Source organism: Chiroxiphia lanceolata, chromosome 7, assembly GCF_009829145.1.
Source record: "Chiroxiphia lanceolata isolate bChiLan1 chromosome 7, bChiLan1.pri, whole genome shotgun sequence".
NCBI lineage: Eukaryota > Metazoa > Chordata > Aves > Passeriformes > Pipridae > Chiroxiphia > Chiroxiphia lanceolata.
This window is the reverse complement of record NC_045643.1, coordinates 14556271-14582628: the sequence shown is the minus strand read 5'-3', so window position 1 is coordinate 14582628 and position 26358 is coordinate 14556271. Positions and strand designations below refer to the sequence as shown.

Sequence of the window (26358 nt, the reverse complement as noted above, 5' to 3'; positions counted from 1 at the left end):
TACTTGAATACAGTTTTGTGTTTGTTGACTAAATAGGTTTTTTCCCCCCAAATATTTCACAATGGAAATGTTTATTCAGGTAGCCGAGACCAAGAAGCAAACACGAAAGGAATCAATTCCCTTTCAACAATGAGCCTTAGGTAATTCTGTGTCAGTTTAACACTGTCTGAAGCAGAAGCAATTAGAACTCACGATAGATTTCACCTACGTAAATGCGAGCAAGTTCAGAGAGTGAACCATAAGACTTTTTGACATAATTTCAAACAAAAGAAGTGCACGGAGGGGCAAACTGCAAGAAATTCTGGATTATAAGAATTGCAATATAATCCAGAATTATCTTCAAAACAAAAAATTTTTGCAAAGACTTATTACAATGTATATGTATTTGAGAACCTGCTTTCCCGGCCCTGGTTATAAAATCATGTATGTTTTGCCTCCACAAACAGCAACAACTGGTTATTGAGAGCTTAATAGCTCTTAACCCTATCTGAACTTGTAAAAGAAGTCCTCCCCAACCTCCAACCACTGCTCAGTCCCTTCATAACCCTGGTCTGGACTGGGCTGTCAGCCTGACCCCAGAGAGGCCAAGCACACAGTGCCTTCCAGCAGGGATCCAGCATCCCCAATTACTCTTTGCGTGTCCTTGGTCCGCCGCCCTCTGCCCTCACCGAGAAGTCTCTGGCAGTCCCTTAGGCCTGTTTGTTTGCAAACATTTCTGCCTCTCTGGACCTGTGCCGGGCAAGGCAAGTGGGCCTGCAGAGGAGACCACCAGGCCCTCGCCCGCCCGAGGGAGCCTCTCCCCACCCCGGCCCTGCCGGGGCCGAGGCAGCTCCCCGAGCTGCGGGGAATCCCGTGGGGACACGGGCCCCTTCGCTGGCTTCTATCTGTACGGACTCGTAAGGCACCTTCGGGTGCCGTCTGGGCTCAGGGCACGGACTGGACGAGAGCCTGGGGCGGGCTCTCCTCAACTCCACCACCGGCACCTCTCTGTTCCCGGCCCCCTCCACCGGCGGCTGGTCCCCGCGGACGCTGTGCCTACAGCAGCCACGGCCGCCGAGGGCGGCGCGGCTGTGGCAGGGGCGGGCCGGGGGCGGGCTCGGGGCCGGGGCGCCCCGCAGGGAGCGGCCGGGAGGGGCCGGGCCCCCGGCCCGAAGCGGGCGCGGCGGCCACGTCACCCCCGGAGCCGCCCCGCCCGCCTCCGGCCCGGAGCCGGATCCCGCCGCCCTTCCGCCGGCGCCGGGGGGACCGCGCTGCCATCCCATCCTGCTCCGCGCCCGGCCCGCTCCCACCGGCGGCTCCCGCAGCCCCCTCGGCGCCGCGTCGCTCCCCAAGGCTGGCCCGGCATCGCACCGCGCCCGCGGGGAGGGCAGAGCGCAGCGGCAGCCCCGGCCCGGTCCCGGCGCCTCCCTCCCGCACGGCCCGGCCGCCCCCGGTACCTCTGGCGTGGGCGGGTCCCGTCGCGAGTGCTCCGACCTCCGGCGCCCGCCCGGCTTTCTCTGGAGGGGCGTCCGCTGTCTCCTTGGCGAGCAGCCCCCGCCCCGCGGCGGGCTCAGAGCCACCCGGCCCCTGCAGAAGAAATGTCCCCCCGCGTTACTGAAGGTGAGTTGGAAGGAAAAGTGAGCCCTCTTAAACCCGTCTTTTTTAATGTGATACAGGTGAGTGGCAATTATTGTAATTGAGTGAAGCTTTGCGTGATTACCTCATTCACAATGAAGAGATGGTTTGTCACTTGTGTGGTCCTCAGAAAGAAGGTAATTAGCCGTCAACAATGTTCACGTGCAGTCTGCACAAGCTGGTAGTGAGGCTCGTTACTGACCTGTATTTATTGAATAAGTATTATTTGATTATTTTTTCTTTCCTCGTCTTATAGGTTGTAACTTTTGCAAGTTATGACATGAAGTAGAGCAATCAGCATTTTGAAGAGCTCTGCCATAAATACACCTGTATCTCTGAACATTGGCAGATTTACTGGAGCCTCTTCCCAAAGCCTGCTCGAATCAGAACGTGTAAAATTTCCAAAGACTTCATAATGGAGTTCTTAGCATCCAAAGGAGATTATATTAGATATTTCAAAAGATCTTTATTGCTAGTTTTAGTATGTGTAATAGTTCTTGTGTGCACTGATCAGGACTACTATAGTTTACTTGGAGTGTCCAAAGAAGCAAGCAGTAGAGAAATACGACAAGCATTCAAAAAGCTGGCATTAAAGTTGCACCCTGATAAAAATCAGGTAAGTTACATCTTTATCAAGTCAAAGTTGTAGAGTTAATGGAGCTCAGTTGGTTAGAGCCTGGTGCTAATAACACCAAGGTTGTGGGTTTGATCTCTGTATGGGCCATTCACTTAAGAGTTGGACTCAATGATCCTTGTGGGTCCCTTCCAACTCAGAATATGCTGTGATTTATTCTGTGATCTTAATGTTTAAACAAAAAGCGGTGTTATCTAAACTCTGTTATTGTGAAGTAATGTAGCCACTTGATAACATTGTTCAACTCTGATTTTCTGCAGAGCAAATTTACAGAAAGGGATAGACTTGTCATACACAGGTGTGTTGAATTTGGGCTGTATTAAACTGCTGTAGTAAAGAGAGTCAAGATTCTTTAATTCTCAATTATGTTTTTGTAAATAGAGGAACACTTACATGTGTCCTGTATTACCTTGTTGGTAACGATGAGTTTCTCTTTCCATTTAGCTTAGGGAAACTTACTGTTTCCCTATCATCCAATCTCATCTAAATAGCAAATAACAACAGCCTGTTCTGAGACATCAGTCTCCAAGTATCAGATAGGACAAACCAGAAATTTTGGGACTGACAAGGCATAATGATGGAGGTTATAAAGAGCTCTAGACTAGAGAGAGAGGACTTCAGACGGCTCAGTCTGTGCTACCATATTTCTGAAATGCAAAGAAATCACTTTTAAACCTAAACAACATCACTTTTTCCTCAAAATGACTTGAAATAAGCAGAGATTCACAGGAATATGAGGATTTAGATCTTTATATGTACAACTGTACCTGCATGGAGCCCTAAAAGACAGCAGTATTCCATATAAGCTCAGGGCCTGCCTTCATAGACTGTGTTGGAGCCTCTAACAGAGCTTGAAGAGAAAGGCAAATGTCAACAAAGTTAGAAATGCCAACTCGGACCTATTAACTGCAAGTTTTGTTTTCCTTACCTTCATACCTTCAAAATAATGACATTTTGGGTCAGATTCTGTAGTTTCCAAGTATGCAGATACTCCTAAAGATTTTTCAACAGGTTATTTTCAACATTAAAGATGATATATAGATGATGAAGCTATTAGACAAATTCCATAATGGTAATTAATTTCCCATGTATCTTAAAGAAAAGAAAAAGTGTCTTGTGAGTGAAACATGTAAGCAGAAGTTGGAAGAGTGGGAGAGTGTGGCAGATTTTGCACACCACTGTTACACTGCACCAGCACAGAACCCAAACTTGGGTTCAAAATATGTCTGCAGATTTTTCACCATTCTAATTCCAAAGCTACCTAGAGCTAGAACATTTTTTAAATAAAAAAAGGGGGCATCTGTCTACACTGTAAGACCAGAAAGGGATGAATCTGTCTTTATAGCAGAGATTTTGAACTGGATGAGTGGGGATTCTGGGGGAGGGGGAAAGATTATAGAGCAAATAGTAAGTCTTCATTCTTGAGTACTGTTTTCTTCCATTGTAGAGAGAGAGTTGAAAGAAGAGGGATCACTGGAGAATGTTACAGCCTCCGTCCAGTTCACTTTGTATTTCAGCTGGTAGTTTAGTGAGGATGAAGAAATAAGGCGAGAACACATCTGTCTTCAGGAAAAGAAAACTTTACTGTAGTTTATTTGGAGATTGCTGTGCAATGTTTGCTTCTGTCACAACTGACATCATTAGTAGGGATATAAGTCGGATTCTCAAAGTTTATTTTCTCAGCATTACATGGTTTATTAATTAATTACTAATTATAGTTTTCTTTACATAGAATGATCCAAATGCACATGAAAATTTTTTGAAAATAAATAGAGCATACGAAGTACTTAAGGATGAGGATCTACGGAAGAAGTATGATAAATATGGAGAGAAGGGTCTTGAAGATCAGCAGCAAGGAGGTCGTTATGAAAGCTGGCACTTTTATCGCTATGATTTTGGTAAGTTATGATGTATGTTTGTGATTTCCTTAAAACAGTCACAAGTAAATGTAATATCAGATCTTGTTATGTGTTTCTGATGTATCCTCTCCAGATTTCTGTCTGTTCTGTAGTTGTCATTTTCTCTCTGCTGACCCAATATTTTATTTACCCTGTTAATGGCTACTCAAAAATGTAATAATCTTTTTACCTAGCCTTCTGTTCCTGCTGCTTACCTTTTTATAGGTTATCTAACTTCTCGTTTATTTTTTTTAAAGTGCAGAGATTTTTTTTCACTTAAATTTCATCAGGATTCTTTTTAACTTTTAGTGCAGAAGGACCTTTTTTGTTTAGATAAAGTATTCTTGAAGTGGACTTTGAGAGGAGATTTTTGCACTGTCCAGCCTCTTTTATATGCAGTTACACAGTTAGAGATCAGTAAAGAGGTAGCAGAAAATGAAAAAAAAACCAAACCAGAATCATATCTAAAATGACCTTGAGACAAGTTATTTAATGTTTGTCTCAAAAAATTTTAGGTAGTCATAGGGAAAGGCTGCAATAAACAGTTCTCAGAGCTTCTGTTACACAAGTAAGCTAAAACAGGGAGCTGAGGAACATCGTTTGATTGAGATCAAATAAAGAGCTGAAAGGAAACTCCACCTTGGCAATAATTTTTTCTGATGTAGTTTGATTTAGTATGTCCCAATCTCTAAGAAATTCATGTCTGTGAAAATTGAAATTGAATAAACCAGTGTTGCAGCTATCACAAAAAAATATGGAAGTTATCCTGGAAGTTTATCTTCAGATAAATAAATTTAAGAAATGTTATCTGCTTTAAGTTGCACTGCTTGATTAAAAAACAATATACTTAAATGTCTATTAACCAGTCTTTTGGAGAGCACCTATTTTTATATTTTATATGTCTGTGTATATATTAAAATATAGATTTTTATATATACTTTATATATATATATATATGTATATATATATATATATGTATTATATTACAGGAGATATAAATGGATAGTAAAAAGTACCTTGTCACTTGTAGAAATTCATTTCTCTCATTATTTATTTCTATTTAATCCTTGTATACCTCAGGTGAAATGACATCTCACCATGTTAGGTACTGTAAAAGATCTGTCACCATAGTAGCATAATATAATATGGTGTAATAGTATTTTTGGTAACTTTGTGCTGCCTTTCTTGTGTAGTTAAGTAGTAGTGTTTTTAGTGATGCCCTAGGTGGGACTGGTTAGCTTTGCCTTGCTTTTATTTTGTCCACTTCATTCCACTGCATTTATACATTCTGTCAGAGGAAAAGCTTGTGGCTGAAACACCTTTGTGATCTAAATGTTTAAATAACCAGAGGCTGAGAGAAAATGTGAAGGCTTCTGGACATTGCATAAACCTCCCAGTGAGAGCTGAAGCTTCTTGAATTTTAATCTGACAGCTGGTTGATGTTATTTCTAATACTCTTGCCATAACAGCAGTAGTTATAATTCTCTGCTTGCCCAGTGGTTGGTCTGCTAAAATACCAAAAGAACTGTTCTGTTCTGATAGTTGCTTTTGTAGCATGAGAGTGCAGGAGTTAGCAAGAGGTTAAACTAAGGTTACATATTACTAAACAAATATAGCATTTTTGTAAAAACTATCTTTGCCAGCTTAATATTTCAACTCAAATCTATTGTCTTCTGTTTTCTGTCTTGTGAATAAGATAATTTGTTTCTTTGTTTTAGAGATGGAAAAATAAAAAGCAGTTGTTGGGTTTTTTTCACAGGTATTTATGATGATGATCCTGAAATTATAACATTGGATAGAGGAGAATTTGGTAAGTTTTAAATAAATGTCTGTCTGCTTGACAACATGGCAACCCAAAGTAACAATTTTTATATGTTGAGCTGTGTATCTGTAGGCTTCTATTACATATCTATACAAAAACCTGTCAGAAAATCATCTTTACGTGAGAAAACAAAAAAAAAACCTCCCTCAGTGCTTCCTGATAAATGCTAGTTGGCAACTAGATCAGTATTGGTAAACAATTTAGATTAAGTTTGCAAGATACTTTGTGAGATCTGTAAAAGGAAATAATTTTAATTAAAATTTTGTTTCTCCTAATTTACCATTGCTATTTCTCTTGTATAAAAATGCACTTGATAGAACTTTTCTATCATTTTTTTCTGCGAAATCCAGTCACTTGTGCCTTGCACAAGAGGTTCAAAACCAGAAGGGGATACCAGATACAAAAAACACAGCTAAGTAAAACAAAGTGTGGAAAGATAACACTTTCAGTGAGCATATCGTCCTTTTTTTTTTCTTTTAAAATTAAAGCTAAGTTGTTTATAAATAAGAGAGGCTAGAGAGAAAAAATATTAGATTTTTGTGTGATTTTCCATCTGCATTTTGAATACAGTTTCCTTTGTACAGACTGGATCTACATGTTGAACTAGTTTTGTAGTTAGCAGACCCTCATGATGCTCTTCCTGGGAACCTGGTTTTGCTTTGGTTAATTTGCAGAGCCTGTACAGTGCTTCGTTGTCTTTTTTGTGAGGTTATTTTAATATAGGCAAATACAAATTAGAAAATCCACTATAAAAATTATGTCCAAAATTGGAAAGGTTGAAAGCTATGTAATTCAAGCTGATAACTGCTCTGGGTATATATTTTGTTGCTGTTGTTTTCTTTCATAAGAAAGAGTATTTAATTATGTTTCCCTTGACTTTTCTAGTAATCATATTAACTTGGATTTTTAAATTGGTTTTTTGCGTATTAGACGCGAATTCTACATGGAAAGATTGCCAGGTGGAACCCACTGAATACATAAAGTGATATAAGGAAATGGAAAGTTTTAGTGGGTAAAAATCTTCTAGAACTTGTATTTTGTAACCAGACTTGAACTATCACACATTTCATCTAGATTAATCTGCGGAGAGTACTTTTTTTCTTAATTAATAGAACAGATGCTGAAAGTCAGGGTGCTGATAGCTTCTCAAATGTGACTTTTGTGCACCTGCCTACAACAGTATGTGCAAGTGAGATACAATCTTTATCTCATCTGTGTTACTGTTACTGTGCCTGACATTAAAATACTTAGCACAGCTTTTGGGGAAAACAATATAGTAAAAATGTACATTCTAGATATAACTATATTGTGGACGTGCATGACTTACCTATAATTTTCTTCTCTCCATCTAGATGCTGCTGTTAACTCAGGAGAACTATGGTTTGTGAATTTTTATTCTCCTCGATGCTCCCACTGCCATGATTTAGCACCTACGGTATGTACAAGTAAATTAACTCTGAAAATTCATGGGTTTTAGTAGCATAAAACTTAATGAAGTGGATATTTACACTGAATCTGAAACCAAAGACAACAGTTCAGAATGCCAGAAGTAAAACATGTGGTCATTTTTCATTATATCTTTATAGGAAAATAGCCTGTATTTTTACTTTTTTTTTTTTCAGTGGAGAGAATTTGCTAAGGAGATGGATGGAGTAATACGCATTGGAGCTGTCAACTGTGGAGATAACAGAATGCTTTGTCGAATTAAAGGGATTAACAGTTACCCCAGTCTGTATGTTTTCAAAACTGGAATGGTGAGTGATAAAATTTCAAGCGTTTTTAGAATAAAATCAGGAACAATATTTCTTTAATACTTGTTCAAATCATAGAGATTTATATAAAGATCTTCCTTTTAATATGTCACTTCCTCTAATAAATTTAACTTTTAAAGTGAACTTTAAAATATATACTTATTAATATATATAATTTATATAATATATATATAATAAAATAAGTGATAGTATATTTTCAGAATGGTTTTTCTGAGTCATTTTTGTGTGAAACATCTCACTTCTGATTCAGGAAGCTAGTGTCAGCAGCAGTGCTATAGCAAAGCAACAAGTCTCCTTGAACACTTTCTCTTATAGTGTTGCAATGGACTTTTCAAATACGAAGCATAGTCTGTGGGTTTGAGTCTAAAGAATATGACCATATGCCTAAAGAAACTTGGGAATTCCTTCCCTGAGGTTTCCTTCATGCTACCTGCATTATCTATGTTGCTCTTTACAGCTGCTTGTTAAGTAGTGGTGCTGGGCTGGTGTACAAATTGCACTTGAAAAGATGGGTACATTTTGACAACGAGAAGTTTTGAGAGGTTAAACGCTAAGTGGAGTGATGCAAGCAAGTTTTATTTAAATAGAAATACAATCATTGGGAGTTGGTGTTTCTAAGGCTAAATTATCCTTATGTGGCTGCATTTGGAAAGAAATCACATTACAAAATTTAAATTAAGGTTAAATTCCAAACATTCCAATATGGGAGGGAGAGAACCGTTACAGGTTAGAGGGGATGGGGGGGAGTGGTCCTGCAGTTGCATAAATACAGTTATAAAAACACAGTAGGTTTGAGGATTTTTTTTTTCATTTTCTTTTTTTCTTAATTTTATAAGCTGTACTCTTTGTCTTCTATAGCAACCAGTGAAATATTATGGAGACAGGTCAAAAGAGAGCTTAAAGAACTTTGCCATGCAGTATGTTACAAGCACAGTCACTGAGTTATGGGCAGGTAATGTTCATGGATTTTGCTTGGGGGGCTTTTCTTGAAATTACTTTTACAGTACCAAATATGGCAGAATTTATGTATACGACTGAATCTTTTAACTGTTGCTAAGTCTTATTTTTGAGTTTAAAAACAGTTTATGTAATTTGCTAATATAAACCTTGTTTCCTAGTCACATTTAACTAGTCACAAACTCATGCAAATTGTTTCACTCTTAGGGAATTTTGTTAATGCTATCGAAACTTCATTTGCTTCTGGCGTTGGTTGGCTGATCACCTTCTGTGCTGAACGTGGGGGTAGGTATATTAAATACTTTTCAAATAAGGTGACAGAAAAAGAAGTATTTTTGTTGACAGTGGCATAATACCTTTTGCTTCCAAAAAAAAAGGTGAAACATCTTAGGTGATCACAGTGTTTGGACTGGGGGTCATTTAAGCTCCGTTTTAGAGGCACTTTGACAAAAGGGACATTAATAGAAAAATTATGCTACTGTGCTTCTGTGATGTCCCATGAGTCATTAGAGCAGCACTCAAGTGTAACCCATCAGGAAGGGAAGTGGCAGTAAAAACTTCTACCTTCAGTTTCCAGCTGAAGCTCAAGTGACAGATATTGCATAGGTACATGCCAGCTTGTCATGATAGCTGAGTAGAAGAAAGGATGTATCTCCCCTTTAAACCACCAGTATTCAAAATTTAGCTGAATAATTTCACTTAAGTTAGGCTTGGACATATTAACTGGCTCTTACCACTGGTTTCTGTCAGAGTTTAGATTCACATTATTTTTTGTAGCCGTTTGTCACTGGCTTTTTTGGGATCAGTATAAAGTATATGAGAACATTTCCTTGGTTAGCTGGTAGCGCTAAGTAAATGCACTACACCTTTCACAAACAAAGATTTCTCAGCCTTATGAAGAGACCTTTGTTCTGTGAACTGAATAACCAGAGCTGCAGTCTTGGATTTACATTTGCAAATAGCTTGATTTCAAGTTGCAGCCTTCTTGTTAATAATTTTTCAGCCGTGGTTCAGTTAAGGAGATGCATCTCCTTATTTCAAAAAAAATCTGCATCCAAAGGTAACTGTTCAAAGTCTGAATGGGTCATTAAAGCACATGATGTATTTATTATAGTGGGCAATTATTTGTATCACAGAAAATGGATATTTCCATTGAAATATCATTCCAAGACAGTATGTAGATACCTCTTGGATTTAATTTTTTTAAACACTGATTAACAAATTTTAAAGGTCAGTCTCAAATAGCAAATAAAATAGTGCTCATTACTAGGTGTTACAACTCCAAGTCACTGAAATACTGGATGAACAGCTAGGAAGCATGCCTTTAAAAATGGTCACATTTGTAGGGAGGAAAGGGGTAATTCTAAGCAGGAGTAGGTTTATTACATTAATAAGGCAAAGTTTTATGTTTGTAAATAAATCGTTTTTATTTTACAGATTGCCTGAGTTACCAAACACGCCTTAAGCTAGCTGGCATGTTGGTAAGCAGTGTTTCACTTTGAAAGCATTACCTGTTATATTTAAAACAAAATAACAGAAGTGAAAGTGTCAAATTGTTGCTAAAACTCTCACTGAGTGTAGTGGAACCAAGATATCACCCATTAACTTTTAGAAAAGTAAAATACTTTGACTTAGTAGCTACTGAAATAACATTAAATTTTTTAAAGAATTTTATAAAATATGAATGAGTATAACTAATGAATTACAGTGTGGTTTTCTTCCATTTTCTAAATGTTGTATATAATTGCCTGTGTTGGGATTTTCAAAAGCATTTCTGAACCTGAAATTAAAAAATACTTTGCTTTGGTTTTGCACTTGTTTTTGGTTTGTGTTGTTTTTTTCTTAATTACAGGAAGGTCTTGTTAATGTAGGCTGGATGGACTGTGGCACCCAGGGTGAGCTTTGTGATAATTTAGATGTCTCATCTAGTACTACTGCATACTTTCCACCTGGAGCCACCATAAATAACAAAGAGAAAGGAGGTGTTTTGGTACGAGTTGTTTTTCATTCTGTATTTAGATAAAGTGATAACCATGCTAAAGGAACGTCTAAATCATTTTCAGACTGATTATATACAACTGAAAAGATATTTTTTTCTTATTTCTTCTAAGCTTCTTTGCTCTGCTGTGAGTTTATATCCCTCCTGTCTTCTCAGGCAGTGATCCTGGAGGTGGTCTCCAGTTTGCTGGCATGCTGGGAGAGGGCACAGGAGTACACTGCAGTAGCAGCAGCCTGTAGCTCTGCCAAGCCACCTCCTCAGGAGCCTCCCTGAGCAGCTGTGGGAATCCAGGGGCAGGATGTGCTGTGGGACAGGCCCAAGAGCTATTTCTAAAGCTGTTACCCAGCTATCCTGGTAAAAAGGATAGCTTCTGCCAAGTAAAAAGTCATAGGACAAGAGGAAATGGCTTCAAGTTCTGCCAGTGGAGGTTTAGATTGAATATTAACAAAAATTTGTTATCTGACGTGTGATAAAAGTACTCCTACAGTGTCTGTCAGTACAGATTTTACTGCTCAGCTCTATTTTAATATTACAACCTCCTCCTACATTTGTATGGTAGTTTTAACATTCTTAATTGATGGGAGACATTTCTGTTTGAGGCACGGTTGTTCCTTTGTTGTCACTACTGTTATCTATTTCTTTCAAAGGAGGAAATTGTAACCTACCTGCTTTGAACCTTGTAACTTACCAACTCTGACTTACTGATTCATATTACTTCCGAAATTTTAGAAATTACAGAAACTTAAATATCTGTACATTGCAGTTAAGGAAGGCTGTAAAACTAGACTGGAAATTTTATAAACTTGACTGTTGGGTTTGGCGTGAAATTTGAATTTCAGACTCTTAGTCCTTGTCTTGACAAAATACAGTTTTTTGAGTTTAATATTGTAGGCAAATGAGCTAAAAAGCAGTATTCTGAGAGTGATGTTTGTGAAGTTATTTGTATGGAAAAGAAATTGGTCAAATAGCATATTATTAACTGCATGTTCCAGTTGATGGAAAGGAAAAAGTCAGAATAATTTCCCTGACACTTTTAGTACTGATCATCAACAATCAGGTTGCTGCTTGTAATTCCTTGTAATAAAGACAGTTAACTTTCTGTCCTAGTTTCTTAACTCCTTGGATGCCAGAGAAATATATCAGGAGGTAATGCAGCATCTACCAGACTTTGAAATTATTTCTGCAGCATCATTAGAGGTAATTTTTTAAAAGTATGTTAAGATTTCATAGTATAAATAGTATAAAATTAGATATTAGTATAAAAATATATCATATATATATAGCTTATATATTTTGTTATTATTTCTTACAGTTTTCAAAATTGGTTGACACAAAAACCTAGTATTTAACTGAAAATTACTTCTTTTTCTCTGTACCCAAAATTATTTAACATTGTTTGTCTAGATTTATTTTTGTTGTTTAGCAAGACAATGAAAGTAAGGGGGGGAAATTTCATAGGAAAATAAAAAGCACAGAAATTGCTATTGCAACTCACTCTGCAACTGTAACTTTCTGGTTATTTTTTAAATTAACTACGCTGTAGAGAATTTTGTTTTAAACGTATTTTGTTCACTATTGTACGAAAGAAAAAAATTCTTGTTAATCCATGGGAAGTTATGTATGAAATTAAGAGTCAGAGAAGTAACTCATGTCTTGTACGAAAGAAAAAGGAAATCTCTTTTCACACTTGTAGTTGCACACAGCAGCATACTTTACAATAGGAAATGCACATGAAAACAAGAAGTATGGAGGGTAGCTTGTAGCCAGCTTGTTCTTAGATTTTTTTCCTCTTTCCTGATTGTGATGCAGTAAAAGGAAGTTTAGTGGAAGGACTACAGGAAAGAATTAATTTGGGAGGTCACACGGAGATTAGATGAATAACTGGGCATTTGCCTCTATAAAACACAGAAGAATTTTACAGGTTGGTATAATTGGGATTAATTTTTTTTGTCTTGTGTTTTTGTTGTTTGTTTTTTTCCCCTTGGTTTAAAGGACCGTCTGGCTCATCACCGGTGGCTGATTTTCTTCCAGTTTGGGGAGGGTGAATCAAATGTACAGGAATTTAAGAAACTTAAATTTTTACTTAAAGATGAACATATTCAGGTGAGACTGCTCACTCATTTAATGTTAAATTCCATTTACATCCTGAGAACAAGTCGGTTTTTACTGTTATTAGCAGTTGCTACCACCTGCCACCTCTGGTAGTGAAAGAGATGCAGTATAATATGGTAGCTCTGTAATAAAGTTTTTTATTTAAAGCAAGCAATTAAGTTTCCCATGCAGCTTGAATATTTAAAAGTAATTAGGAAAGATTGTCTTTTAAATCTGCTCTCTAATGGGAAATGTTGCTGCAGATCCCGCTCAATTAACAATTCCAAGTTAACACTTCAACATCAAATTTATGTATGTATGTATGTATATTTTTTAATTATTCAGAAAACCCTGTGATCACGTTGAACATTTTCTTAAAAAGAAACCAAATTCAAACTTTGTACTAAAGGACTACGCCTTGTAGTATTCTAGAAGATATGTATTGAAAAAAAATTGTTGCTTTGAATAGAAGAATTCTAATGTCACATTTATTTTATATGTCTTTCTGCTTCCTTGCTATTTTATTTGAGGGGTAAAGGGAGTTAACTTTAAGTTTTTATTCCCCCATTTTGGCCTTTAAATGAAAAATTAGCAAGCAACCTAATATAGTTGTGCTAATAGTTTTCCTTGAACATCCTAGTTTGTCTTAAGACCTCTATTGTTTATAAAAAGGCTACTACTTTTCCACATTTTTACCTTTTTTCCTAACTCTTACTGCCTTTCAAGATATGTTAATGTATATAAATTAGGCTACTTTAATTAAAATGTCACTGTCTGTTAAACAGGTTGGCAAGTTTGACTGCCTTTCTGCACCAACCATCTGCAACAAACTGTATGTTTATCAGCCTTGTTTAGCAGTCTTCAAAGGAAAAGGAACTGGAGATTATGAAATTCATCATGGTAGGGGAAACTTTCGCAATTTTAAATCATTACATAATCCCTTTGCGATGACAGTATCTTTGGCAAACTGCATTCTTTTTCCCAAAGAACAGTTTTGTAGCTTTAATATTTGCTGGTTTTCCTCTGACTGTAATGTAGCCTTGCAAAAAATTACAATTTCCTTTGGTTTTCTTTTTTCTATTTTTCCTGGGTAAGCAGTCATCAGATGCCAAGAGATGTATTTAGTCTTTACTATGATGTCTGTTTCAACATCATTTACATAATTACATACAAATGAAATCTCAGAAGCTGATCAGGACCCCTGCTTTGGGTAGGACAACCAAAGAATGCTGTAAGACACACCCTTCCTAGAGACTTAACATGCTAGTTACACAGTGCAGCCAACTTGAGAAACTTGGATTTGTTTTCATGCATTTGTTTTCATGTTTTACTGCAGTAAAACTAATTCTGTGCTTTGTTAACTTCTGTCCAAAAGAAAACTGAGACTTTTACCACTTACTTTCATTTTCAACACAGCAGTTTCCTTTCAGGAAAAGTTGGGACTATGTTACTGTTTAATGCTGAAAGGATTCAAAAATGCTGGCTGAAGAAGAAGGGAGCCAGAAGTAAAACTGTAGTTTGCAGTAATAGGTGTAGCTTCATCCAGAATGCGGCACAAGGCAGTTACACAAGATGAAGTTCTCATTTTTCAGCCTCTGAAGTATCAGAAACAGCTTGGTAGAATTAAGTCAGAACCTCAATACTGTAATGAACAAGAAAGGAAAAAAGTTTTTTACTACTTAGAAGATATTAGATTTACCTAAGGGCAAGAGATGATTCCATACATCTAATGATTGCTGCCAGGAAAAGCCTTATATACTTTTTGCAATTTCCACTCCTGCAGAGAAGCCAAGGAAGGGTCATATCCATACAGCATTTCTATAATGGTATAGATTACAGTGTAAGAGAAGTGCATTGGACTATAGTACATACTTTTTTTCTGAATGGTTTTGTTTACTGTTTACAAAATAGATGGCATGTAGAACATTTACCAGTAATCATCTCACTCTAGTATTTGTGACAAAGTAATACTCACAAGGAGCAAGCTTTCTTATAAGCTATGTTGAAGGGCTTCAACAGTTTAAAATTACTTATTATGAGTAATAAGTCTTATAATGTCATTGTGCAGTGACTTAAGATTTGATCACCCTGAAGTTCTTATTCTCAGTTCATTTCAAGACAAACTCTCATTTCTGCTGACAACTATGTATACAAAGGGTATGAAGATACTTGATCGTTGCCCATTGGAGCTGTGTGAGCAGGAACTTCAGTTACACCTAAACAGCTGTGATTTATCAATATTACTTATTTTGCTTGAAGTTTTTACTGTGTCAATCCCTTTGCCAAGTCAAGTGTATCTAGAATAGTAACTTTTGAATTCCAGCAATAGTAAGACAGTAACACAGACACAAAATTCACTCATTTTGTCTTATCCAAGACATGCTTTGTCTTGGATAAAACATTTATTTGGCTAATATTGGGTAACTATCCAGTTTAATATTTAGCCAAATATCAACTATCTCCTACAGTACGTCTTGCCTGTGTAGGTTTGGACAGTTTAACCTTGTCTTCCTGAGAAAAAGCAAGTCAGTACCTGTTAAATTTATTTAAGCAAGCCATGTTTAAAGATCAGACAAGGGAACTGAAAGACTCCTGTTGCTTTCACAGAGTTTTCTAATGATATTTCTCATAGGAAAAAATAAAATTTCCTTTCTACATTGTTCTTTGAAGGAAAGAAGATCTTATATGACATTGTTGCATTTGCCAAAGAAAGTGTGAACTCCCATGTCATCACTCTGGGACCTCAGAATTTTCCTGAAAAAGATAAGGAACCATGGCTTGTGGATTTCTTTGCACCGGTAAATATTTAATATCTACATTTTTCTTCTTCTAAAATCTGTTTTGTAACTATGCAAAGAGGTACTAAGGAGTATCTTAGAAGGATACTCCTTCAGGATCGTGAGACAGTATTCTAATTCCTTGGCAGCACTAGTTCCTAGACTGAGCTTTGTATTTAGTGGAGTCTGTTGTCAAAGCAGCATATTATTAATCTTAAACATTCTCCTGAGAGCCAGCTGCAGGGAAAGCAATTGAACTTACTTGCATTTTTTTTTCTAGTGGTGTCCTCCTTGTCGAGCTTTGTTACCAGAGCTGAGAAAAGCATCAAAACATCTTTATGGTCAGCTTAAATTTGGAACACTAGACTGTACTGTCCACGAAGGGCTTTGCAATATGGTAAGCTGCAGGAACTAAAAGTAAAGAAATATAATGCTTTTAAAGAATATTATTTTCTTCTAGCTGGGGGTAGAGGGATAAGTGCAGTCCTTATCAAGGATTTATGAAGGACAATGCTTGTCCTTTAATGTCACTTTCTTAAAGGGTAGTAAACTGAACAGGCACTCCGTATCATAATCCTTTTCAAAGGAGCAAACTATGTAACCACTACAGAAAATATATTAACACAAAATACAGGTCACATTTTGTTCTGATTTCATAGTGTTACTGGAAGACTCTAGAAGTGTTAGAATTTAGTAATTCCTGTGGAGTTTTTTTTAATGTCTTAAAACACATGGAAAATGAGCAAAAAAGGACAAGCTTTTTCAAGTTTTATTTAGATGTGTTCACATACATCTAAATCATGAGAATTCAAATCATGGGGGTGTCTGTGTTCAATAGTAATCAATAATTATTCATACAGTACAAACATTTCCACCTGAGGACTGGGAATAGCTTTAAACTTAAGGCTTAGAGGCCCCATGGATTAATTCTTGTATTTGTGGAGCACAGCAAAAACTGGCTGGTTTTTAAATTGAGAACACACTATACCATCTCTGAATACAATTGGCATCTTCTCTGTACTGATTTTAATGGTGTCAGATTCCCACCTGCGTGTAAGTCTGAGCAGTTGCACTGTACAAACAGAATAGATGAGCTGAATGGATGAGCCACCAATACCAATGACAGTTAGAGGTGAGTACCAGAAAGCTAATCATTCTGTGCAATTTCTTATTGTGTGTTTTGTTAGCATAACATTCGAGCTTATCCAACAACAGTTGTGTTCAACCAGTCTGATGTTCACGAATATGAAGGACATCACTCTGCTGAGCAGATCTTGGAGTTTATAGAGGTATGTGAATTATAATGCTTGTTGCAGTCCTGTATGCAGCTCATCCAAAAAATATGTTCTTTAGTTGGAAGATTTTAAGATTTCTTTTTTTTTTTTTTTAATTACTTAGACTAGAAAGATAAAGGGTGAAAAAACCTTGGGCAAGAAAAGTGACCCAGCAACTGCCAGTCAGGGACTTGACACCTAATGGACTCATTTCCCTACTCTGTCAAGTAATTTCTTTGATATCATTAGCAAATAAATTCTCTTCCAATCTGCAAAGTAAGAGTAATGATTTCCATCTCATAGGGAGGGTAGAGGAATTAATATTACAGCACTTCATATTTTTAAGGTGAAAATGCTTCACATACACACCTTGACATAGGATGAGGTTCACATTTTTGTCAGTTTGCTTGCTGCTTTACACATTTCTTAGCTGTCCTTGAACTTTCTTAACCCACAGAACTGCAAATCACTGGTACTGGTCATTGTTGCTGTTGGAGTTTTGGCACCCAGCTTTGCTCCAGCACTCAGGTTCTCTTCTTCACTGCTATATCCACGGGCTATTTTCCACTCTTTGAAGACTGTTCTCTCCAGATAGAAAAAGCAGGTTCAAGAAACACATGCAGAAACAGGTGGAGATTAGTCTTTTACAGTGGATATTCAGAGGCCCATAGTGTGCCCTAGGTATTCTTCTGCATTCCAGCCTAAATAGCACGGCTGAGTTTCATAATGCCTGTTCTCGCCACGTAAACTGAATTTCTTCCCTTTTACCTCCTTTTATTGAGAAAAGGCAGAAAACCTCCCTTTTGGAGCCTGGATGTATTTTTTGATAGCTTTTCTTAACAAATCAGGCATATGATTTGTAGGCTGAAGGGATGACTTTCAATGCTTCCATGCTTTTCAGTGGTGTGGAGACTTCCCTAACCCAGTAGCAAGCAAATTTCACAGAACATTCTCAGAATTTGGTGCAGTCGGTTTGTACATGGTGGTCCTAGATATGGGATAACTTATTGTTGCACAGCATATGTCCATAAGCTGTCTTTATTTAGGATCTTAGGAATCCATCGGTTGTCTCCCTAACACCTGAGACATTTGTTGAATTAGTTCAGAGAAGAAAACGAGAGGAGATCTGGATGGTGGACTTCTACGCTCCGTGGTGTGGACCTTGTCAGGCTTTAATGCCAGAATGGAAAAAAATGGCCAGGGTAAATGACATTCAGATATTTTTCTGCTTTTGTTTCCTCTTCTGGGGAACTACTGAGATGATGCAACTGGTTTCTTAAGAACTGTCAGCTGAGAAAATCTAGAGATTTATATTGCAGACAAAAGAGTTTTATATTGTTTCAAATACAACGTTTTTATTTGGTTTTTTAAAAGATTCAATACATAGATACTATAATCCAGTTTTTCCTGTTGGTTACAAGTGTATTTTCCAATATCTAAGAAAATTTATAGAGTAACTAGCTTTACTTGGTGCTTAGTGCTTTATATAGGCAACAGATCTGCATTTGTTTAAAACAAAATACAACAGAAAGACTTAAAATAAATTAGGTAAGAATTGGTGGAAATAATTTGCCACTTTGTTCCCAGTGTTCTTTATGATCCTGAGGAAGGAAGCACTGAGGAAGTGCTTGTTGAAGGAAGCACTGAGACCTTGGTGAAACCTCTGACTTGAATTTCAGATTAAAGGAATTCAATCGTGCCCAATTTAATTACTTCCTATATTAGGAAGATTTTTTTTTTCTGAGATCTTGTTTTCTTCCCTGAAAATAAATGAATGTTAAATCTCATACACTTCAAAGCTGATTATCAGTTAGCTGAATTACATGTACTTCAAATATGGAATTTTTCGGATTGGGGAGGGTGTTTTTCTTTTGCAAGGTCATTACAGTGTTCTCTCATTTGAAAAAGTAATATTACTATACTGACAACCATTCCCGGAGGTGTTTCCAGGAATTTGAACTAGAAACTTTTTGGAAAAAAAATAGAGCTTTGGAAACAAGCCCATGACTTTGAGACATTTAGAACTCAATTTGACTCAGAGTTCTAGCCAGGATTTTATATCTGGTGAAATGTCTGTAAAGCACGAGTAGCTCTATAGTACACATTCAGTAATCATCAGCTTTCCTACCCATGCCAAGTAGTTTGGGCCTTTGTAACAAATACAGTGTGTTCAGGACACAGACCAGCTGTGCAACTGATAGCACATCTGCACTGTAGCAGGATCTGTCAGAGTTACTGATGCTATGACAGGAAACACAGTAACATGGTATTCCTTCTACTAAATAATCACACTCACAGGTACCTTTGAGGTCAGGTAGGTGCCTTGTGAGCCATGTGCATGCAGCTTATATTAAATATATGTGCATGATGGGAGTGCAGCTGGGTGGCTGGCTCTGATACTAGTGAACCTTTTACAAGGAAGAGAAAGCCTTGTGATAATCTTGGTCTGTTTTGTTGAGATTTTTTTTTTCCCCCTAATTAAGTGATTAAGACTGAAATTCTGAAGAATTACTGAAATTGTAGTAGTATTGATTAACATATTTGATTGTGGATTTTCTTCTTTCTTTTTCAGATGTTAAATGGATTAATCAGTGTAGGCAGCGTGGATTGTCAAAAATATTATTCTTTCTGTCACCAAGAAAGTGTTCGGGGATATCCTGAAATAAGACTCTTTCCTCAAAAATCAAACACAGCTCAACAATACTAGTAAGTACATTGCTTCAGTTGGGAAACATTACATGATGTGGAACAAGACAAATACTGTTGTGTATTAAAATCATCACAACTATTAAAATAGGCTGTTATGATATTACTGTACTGGATGCCATTGGTTTTGTTACTTCAAACTACTGGCATTTTATTTTGCCATTTCAGTAATTTGAACTGACACCGGAATCTTATATTTCATGTTCTTTATCAATTGCCTAATTTGCCTGTTAAAGTAGATGATTTAAATCATATAATATAAAAATACCACTAGGCGTAATTGAGTGCAGCTTTATCTTTAGAGAACAGAGCGATGTAGCTGTCTGCTCATCCTCCCTGTCAACAATCTGTTAGCACCGTTGCAAAAATTGTCCATTGCATGTAGTCATCCATTCATCTGTGTCATTAATGTGGAAATATTATTAATTAACAAAAAAAATTCTAACGGAAATAAAATCTGTCCACAAACAAACAGCCTGTCCCTCCATTTCACAGTACAGTTTGAAGATCCAGGGATTTCAGGAAGCACATACATATTTTAAAGACAGATAACCATCTGAAAGAGCAGATGTGTTGCTTCATTATTTCACAGATTGGAACTTCTATTAAATGCTGGCAGATAGTAAATTGTAATGCCTCTTCATCGTAGTATGCAATAGCAGACTTCAGTAGCTTTCAGCATTGCACTCCTTGCTTTTATTTAGTTCTTCCAGAAAAAACTTCTCTTGAAATAAAAATTTTTTTTCTTGTTTAAAACAATTACGTTGGTGAATATGACTATTAAGTGCCAAATTTCTAATCATGAGTCAGCTATTTCCTGCAAAGATAGGGAAATTTGTGTCTTGAAACAGAGATCACCAGAAACTATCAAATCAAATTTTGACCAGGTAACTGTTGACAAATACTTTGCTAAGAAGTTGTGGATCATAGCAGTGGATACGATATCTTTCACTGATATCAGTGGATATGAATCCTGAACTAATCTTTTTTTTCTAACCTGAGACTGAAATTTCAAAACTAAGCAATGCCCGGAAAGTCCAAATACTAAATCCTTGTCCAAGTAACTAGTTTGTCTGGCTTTTCTAATGTTAAATTAAGGGAAATGTATATACATAATAATTGTTTTATTGTAATGAATGAACATAACATGAAAATATTACAGTATTCTAATTTAGTTCTCATGTTTCTTAGAGCTTGCAGTTTAATCTGGATCTTGGTAATCCTATTACCAAGGATCATTAATCCAAAATACTTGTAGCTATCAAAAGTTATGTGCTTCCTTGGCATAGAAATTTCTTTCTTCTCTTGGTCATCTAGTCCTTAATTCTGTAGCTTTGAATTGTATTTACAAGACTTTCATTCATTCAGATTTCAAAGCAAGGTAGAAATATATCCTAAAACATATGCATTTACATTCTTTATTTGTTTATCTTCACTCTTCAGAGTGAGGTTGGGTTTTTTTCCAATATAAGTCAAACTACTGTGCAACTGGATTTTTTCTCTTTAATACAGTAGCTACAATGGATGGCACAGAGATTCCTATTCACTGAGAGGCTGGGCATTGGGGTAAGTTACTGCATTAAACTTTGTTCATGAGCTGCTTATATACTTTGCTTGCTAGGAGAAATAAATATTTAAATACTATGTGGATCAAGAATTAGAAACACTTGGGTATATGTATTGCTTAATTTAAGATGTTAAAGTTCCTACATCTTTTATCTTACTTTTTTAAAATGTGCAGAAATAGCATACTCCTTGCTGTCCACTCATTTCCTGAAGACCATATTATTATTTTGTCTACCACTTTTAAAAAGGTGATTCTCTTATAGTACAAAGTGTGAAGTAGGGGTTTCCAGACTACTAATATTCTTAATTTCAGAATCTTTTCTTAAATGGAATTTGGATATTGTTTAAAGTTTTGAATGTATTATGACTGTTATTCCTCCTTTCCACAGATATTTACCACAAGTGTCTGTAGACCTCACTCCTCAGAGTTTCACAGAAAAAGTTCTGAATGGGAAAGATCACTGGGTCATTGATTTTTATGCTCCTTGGTGTGGACCTTGCCAAAATTTTGCTCCTGAATTTGAGATCCTTGCAAGGGTAGGTTTTTAACTGTATTAGCAGATTGTTCTGCTTGTAATGGTTAAAACGTTATTTATCAGCACTTTATTTCTCAGCAGTCATCCAAAAACTACAGCACTGCAATGAGCCTCCTTCTCAGACACACAGACCCTCTCTTGAGATAGATTTCAACTTATGATGGGGTGACCTTTGGAGCTGTGATGTGCTTTTGTGCTTTGCCCTGAACTGGAGTGCTCTGCTGAACACATAGAGACTCCTGATACGAGGTTAACAGTCTGGGAAGCAAGCAAGCAACTACACTGAAATATTTAAAAGATTTGAGCAACAGGTTTTTTGTTTACTTTTAGCTGCAGTTTAGTTGTTTACTTTTATTGCTGGCTTATTCCAGTTATTTGCTTACACTCACCGGTGGAAACTTGAAGTTTGTTTCTAATAAGCATTTCTTTTTAGGCCGTTAAAGGAAAAGTAAAGGCTGGGAAAGTAGACTGTCAGGCATATGGTCAGACCTGTCAAACTGCTGATATCAGAGCCTATCCTACTGTTAAGTTTTACCCCTACCAAGGAACAAAGGTAAAGTGTCACCTGTTGCTGAGCAGGTACTGTTAGTAGATGTATTTCATTTCACATTAAAACTGAAGAGAATACTTCTGTAACATATTAAAGTGCATTATTTATATATTTTGGAGAAACAGTAATAATCAGTTTTGTAATAATTAAAATAGTAGGACAGTGATACAGTAACAATAAACTGCAAATTAGTAAAACAGTAACTAAAATGTGGGCTTAAACAGACAAGGGTTTGATTTTGCAGGGGTCTTAGCTGACAAAATGTTTTTCAACCTTTACCAATTCTATCACCAGCTACCCAAAAGCAGGCAGTCTCTCTCTAAATGAAATGTGGACAACTTCATTTTGGCTAAGGAGAAATATAATTTTGGTTAAGGAGAAATCTGATTATATTAAAAGAGTAATTCTAACTTAAATAATGTATTTTAAGCTAAAAAAATTAATTAAAAATATATTAAATTTCAAGAATATTATAGCCATCTTTTTAAACTTATTAATGCTGAAGAGAAAGTATTCAATGATTTCATCAATGATTCGATGATTTCTGATAGTTAAGGTAGTTCTCTTAATTATACTTTACTGGTTTTTTCACTGAATGTTTTATGGGAAATTCTAGAAATCCCTCCACACACAATCCCACCACATTCAATAACATTTTCTGTGATAAAGAGTAGAGGCTTTTTAGGTCTCAAAAAAGTGGCAGACTTGGTAACAGCTATCTACCTTAAGCACTTAGCTGAATATGTGAGCAAATTGTAACTATTTCAGGTTTCTTTAAGGATCAAGACAAAATTTGTGTAGTTTTGAAAATTAGGAGCTAAGAGTGGTTCTTACAGTAAAGACAATTAGCATTGTTTAAACAGAGACAAAAATATATCCATGAATCATAAATCAGCCTACCAAAGCCATTGTATTCTGCCCTGCATTGCTCTTGAATTTTGTCTGAAAGTACACAGATTTCTATTCAGTGTAAAATTGTGATATATATTAACCATGCTCTATTTTTTTTTTCTTTTAAGAAAAATGTGCTCGGGGAATATATAGACAGCAGAGATGCAAAAGGTATTGCTGACATTTTGAATGAAAAATTAGAAGCAATGCAAAATAAAGGAAAAAGAAAAAAATCTAGAAATAAGGTAAGAACACTTACTGTGGGGCCTCTTGCAAAAGACTTGCTGTAAAGAATAACTGCTTAAAATGATGTTAGTATTGGTTCATCTGTAGTATTAAATGCTGTATCTTCAAATAGTACCAGGTACATTTTACTTCCAGTCTTGTTTTTGGTTACTGTTATTCATTCAAACTCAGTTCTTGATGTCTGCAGATGTAACACAGAACACTGCAGTTGCAACATCAGTTGTGGCAGGACTTTATGGGACATGGACATGTCCGTGGCACAGCTGCATTAGAGATAGATGGTTGAGCTGCACTGTGTCCTTAAGTGTAATCCTTGGACTACATTTAGTAAGCAGACAGCAAATTACAGAGGCTGATCATTGCAAGATTGGGATTGACATTTTAACTCAGAAGATATTAACACACAGCTATTAAGTAGCCTGAATTCTATTTAAGAAACGTTTGTCCAGTTGAAAAATTGGTACTACAGAAAAGTTTAAAATCACAGGAGAAAATTATTTTTATTCGTACGTTGAGAGAAACTCCACTGTTTATTTTCTCGTCACTAGGATGAACTCTAAGTGGTACCGAAGTTAGATAAGATTCAAGATATTCTGAAGCTGTGAATATAGAAGACACCACAAGGAAAATATAAGGATGGTTACTTTCCTGACAGGACAGGAGAGATGAAAACAAGTTTGAGTTCACAGGCATACGTGACTGTATGAATTCTGTTAAACTGTGGGGAGATTAAAGCATTTTGGTTTTGGTGGAGGCATTCAACGTTTCTGCATGTCCCTCTTCTGATATACCAGCTACCTTCTTCCTGGCCAAACACCGGAGTTGACCAGCAATGTGAACTCTATTACTTTTGCCTACCCATTTACTAGTTCCTTATATTTTTTTCTGTCTCTTTTCAAATGCTTTTTGAATGTGGCACTCAGCCTGTGGCTGAATATGCACTCAAACCACTCTGCAATGCAGAAACATAATGAGGGATTGTCTATTTGAAAGACAAACAATTGTACCTGATAATTATTCTGCTTTGGGGTTGCAGTATTGTCTAGTCAATTGTTAAGAAATCAAATCAAGAAATGGTAGCAGGATGTTTATTGAATTAAATTGCTCTTGCCCTTGAGTGGATTACTCTGCAGCACTGGTGGTGCTGCCTGGATGAACAGAACTTTGAAGAGCTTTAGTTGTTTGATTTGTTTTTGGGGTTGTGTTTTTTCTTTTTTTAAGTAAGAAAAAAAAATAAAGTAATTCAAACTCTGTGTTTCATTGACTTTCAAAGATTAAGTTATGCCATAGAAGCATCTGGTTAAGTCATTAGGTCATAACTTTTATTATTGTATTTTTAGATATTTAAATATGAATGTATTCTGTGGACATAGTTAACCTCTTGGCATTACCACTGTCCCTTTCTCTGGAGATATGTTTTAGGTGGTTTGTTTGTTTTTTATATAACCTTTAGGCAAGCAGGAAAGCAAGTGCCTTCTTTAATAATGAACAATGTATATTGCAGTATCTCCTCCTAGTTTTTAATAGAATTCCCACTCTAAAGAATATTTTTCATAGCTTCTCAATAGACAAGAAAAATTACAGAAGATGACAAAATGTCTGCAAACAACTGTTTCATATGTTCAATAAAATGCTGCTGAGAACTTGTCAGATGAACTTCTCTCCCTGCTCTTGATATATTTAGATCTGGCATGACTAGTCAGCTTAGTATGAGTATTGCAAATTTGTAAATACATTGTTATCTACAAGTAATTTTTTTCATAAAGAAGGCAGCAAGAAAGGAAGAGGTTCAGATAACTTTGGGACATTGAAATGTTTCTTCCCCGATGGTCAGAGCTGCCTCTACTGATTTGTGGTTTTGCAGCACATTATTCTGAGAAAGAAGAGAACATATTGCGTCTATTTTTTACTAAAGTACACTGTCCCCCATCCAAATCAAACTTCAAACTCAATCACAGTCAAAAATTACAATTTTAATACAAATTCTGTTTTGGTCAGTTTTTGCGTGTCTCTGTAATTGCAGTTCCCACGCTGTACTGTAATGCTGGAGAATGAGGTCATGGTTACATACTCTAGGATTCTATTGTTAAAAATCTTCTAAAAATAACCTAGTGCAGACATTTGTACAGTTTCTTCTTTATGCCTGTTTATACTCAGTTTCTCTCTTATTACTGCTTACTGGAACAGACCAGTAGAACAGTCTCCTCCATAAGATGCTGGTAACTTCAGAACTTTCTGGTTTTGCTATGGCTTTAATCATACTTCAGTTCTTCATAAAAAGTTACTGTTATCACTTCCTTCTCCATCAGTCATCTGAAGCAATATAGGTAAATACTACAAGAAGACAACACTACTGCCCACATCAAAATATTCTCTACCCTGACTTACTTTGTCTTGGCAACTGGTTTCAAAATTCATTTAGACTGTGGGTAAGAGGATTTAGTTTAAATATCAATAAAGTTCATTTTTAAGATTTAATTCTGCATCATGATATTCTCTTTGCATCCAGAGTTTTAAATTTCTAAGCTAGAGACCAAATGGATGTGTATGGGGGAAAATGATCTTCAGAACAGAGAAAAGCTGTAGGTGATGTAAGTTTCTAAGATTTTCCAAGTTTTCATGGTTGTTTTTTTTTTTGCCAGCTACCCTTTCTGTGTTTTCAATAAGCAGCCTGGGAGGAAGATGGAGTGGGTAATAAAATCTTGCCTTTATTCCTAGCCATACAAATAAATAAATAAAAGCTTTTATACATAGCTCTATCTCCAGCCTTCTCTAAGGACAAATCCATATATTTGCATGATCTGATTTTTACTAATCAAGGGTTTAAACTGGTTATTCAAGACCAGTGGAGCAGCACTATTACAGAATGAGAACATCTTGAATTAACCAGGTCCCTCAGTTTTCTCCTGTAGAATCACGGAGGTGCCAGTATTGCCTCATTCTTCAGAAATCAAATTACAATAAAGAAAAACCCAACCAACTAAAAAAACACATTAAAAACCAAATATAAAACCCCACCAAACCA

General features: G+C 36.5%; 2 protein-coding genes across 2 annotated transcripts in view; one reads left to right on the top strand and one right to left on the bottom strand.

Moving 5' to 3' along the window:
* Positions 1-1454, bottom strand: part of PDE1A (phosphodiesterase 1A) — a 203194-nt gene extending 201740 nt beyond the window's left edge. Inside the window, exon 1 of the mRNA XM_032693796.1 lies at positions 1437-1454. The gene's annotated coding sequence lies outside the window, so the exon portion shown is untranslated. The remainder of the gene's footprint in view (positions 1-1436) is intronic.
* Positions 1353-25811, top strand: DNAJC10 (DnaJ heat shock protein family (Hsp40) member C10). The gene is made up of 23 exons (XM_032693792.1): positions 1353-1599; positions 1871-2230; positions 3981-4146; positions 5906-5956; positions 7321-7403; positions 7591-7722; positions 8599-8692; positions 8905-8982; positions 10135-10178; positions 10550-10687; positions 11804-11893; positions 12689-12799; positions 13573-13687; positions 15458-15585; positions 15845-15961; positions 16752-16853; positions 17885-18040; positions 19411-19544; positions 21057-21110; positions 21500-21647; positions 22080-22199; positions 23216-23332; positions 23882-25811. The coding sequence occupies exons 2-23, from the start codon at positions 2030-2032 to the stop codon at positions 23891-23893; spliced, it is 2391 nt and encodes a 796-aa protein (XP_032549683.1). The 5' UTR covers positions 1353-1599; positions 1871-2029; the 3' UTR covers positions 23894-25811.
* Positions 25812-26358: the final 547 nt, after the last annotated feature.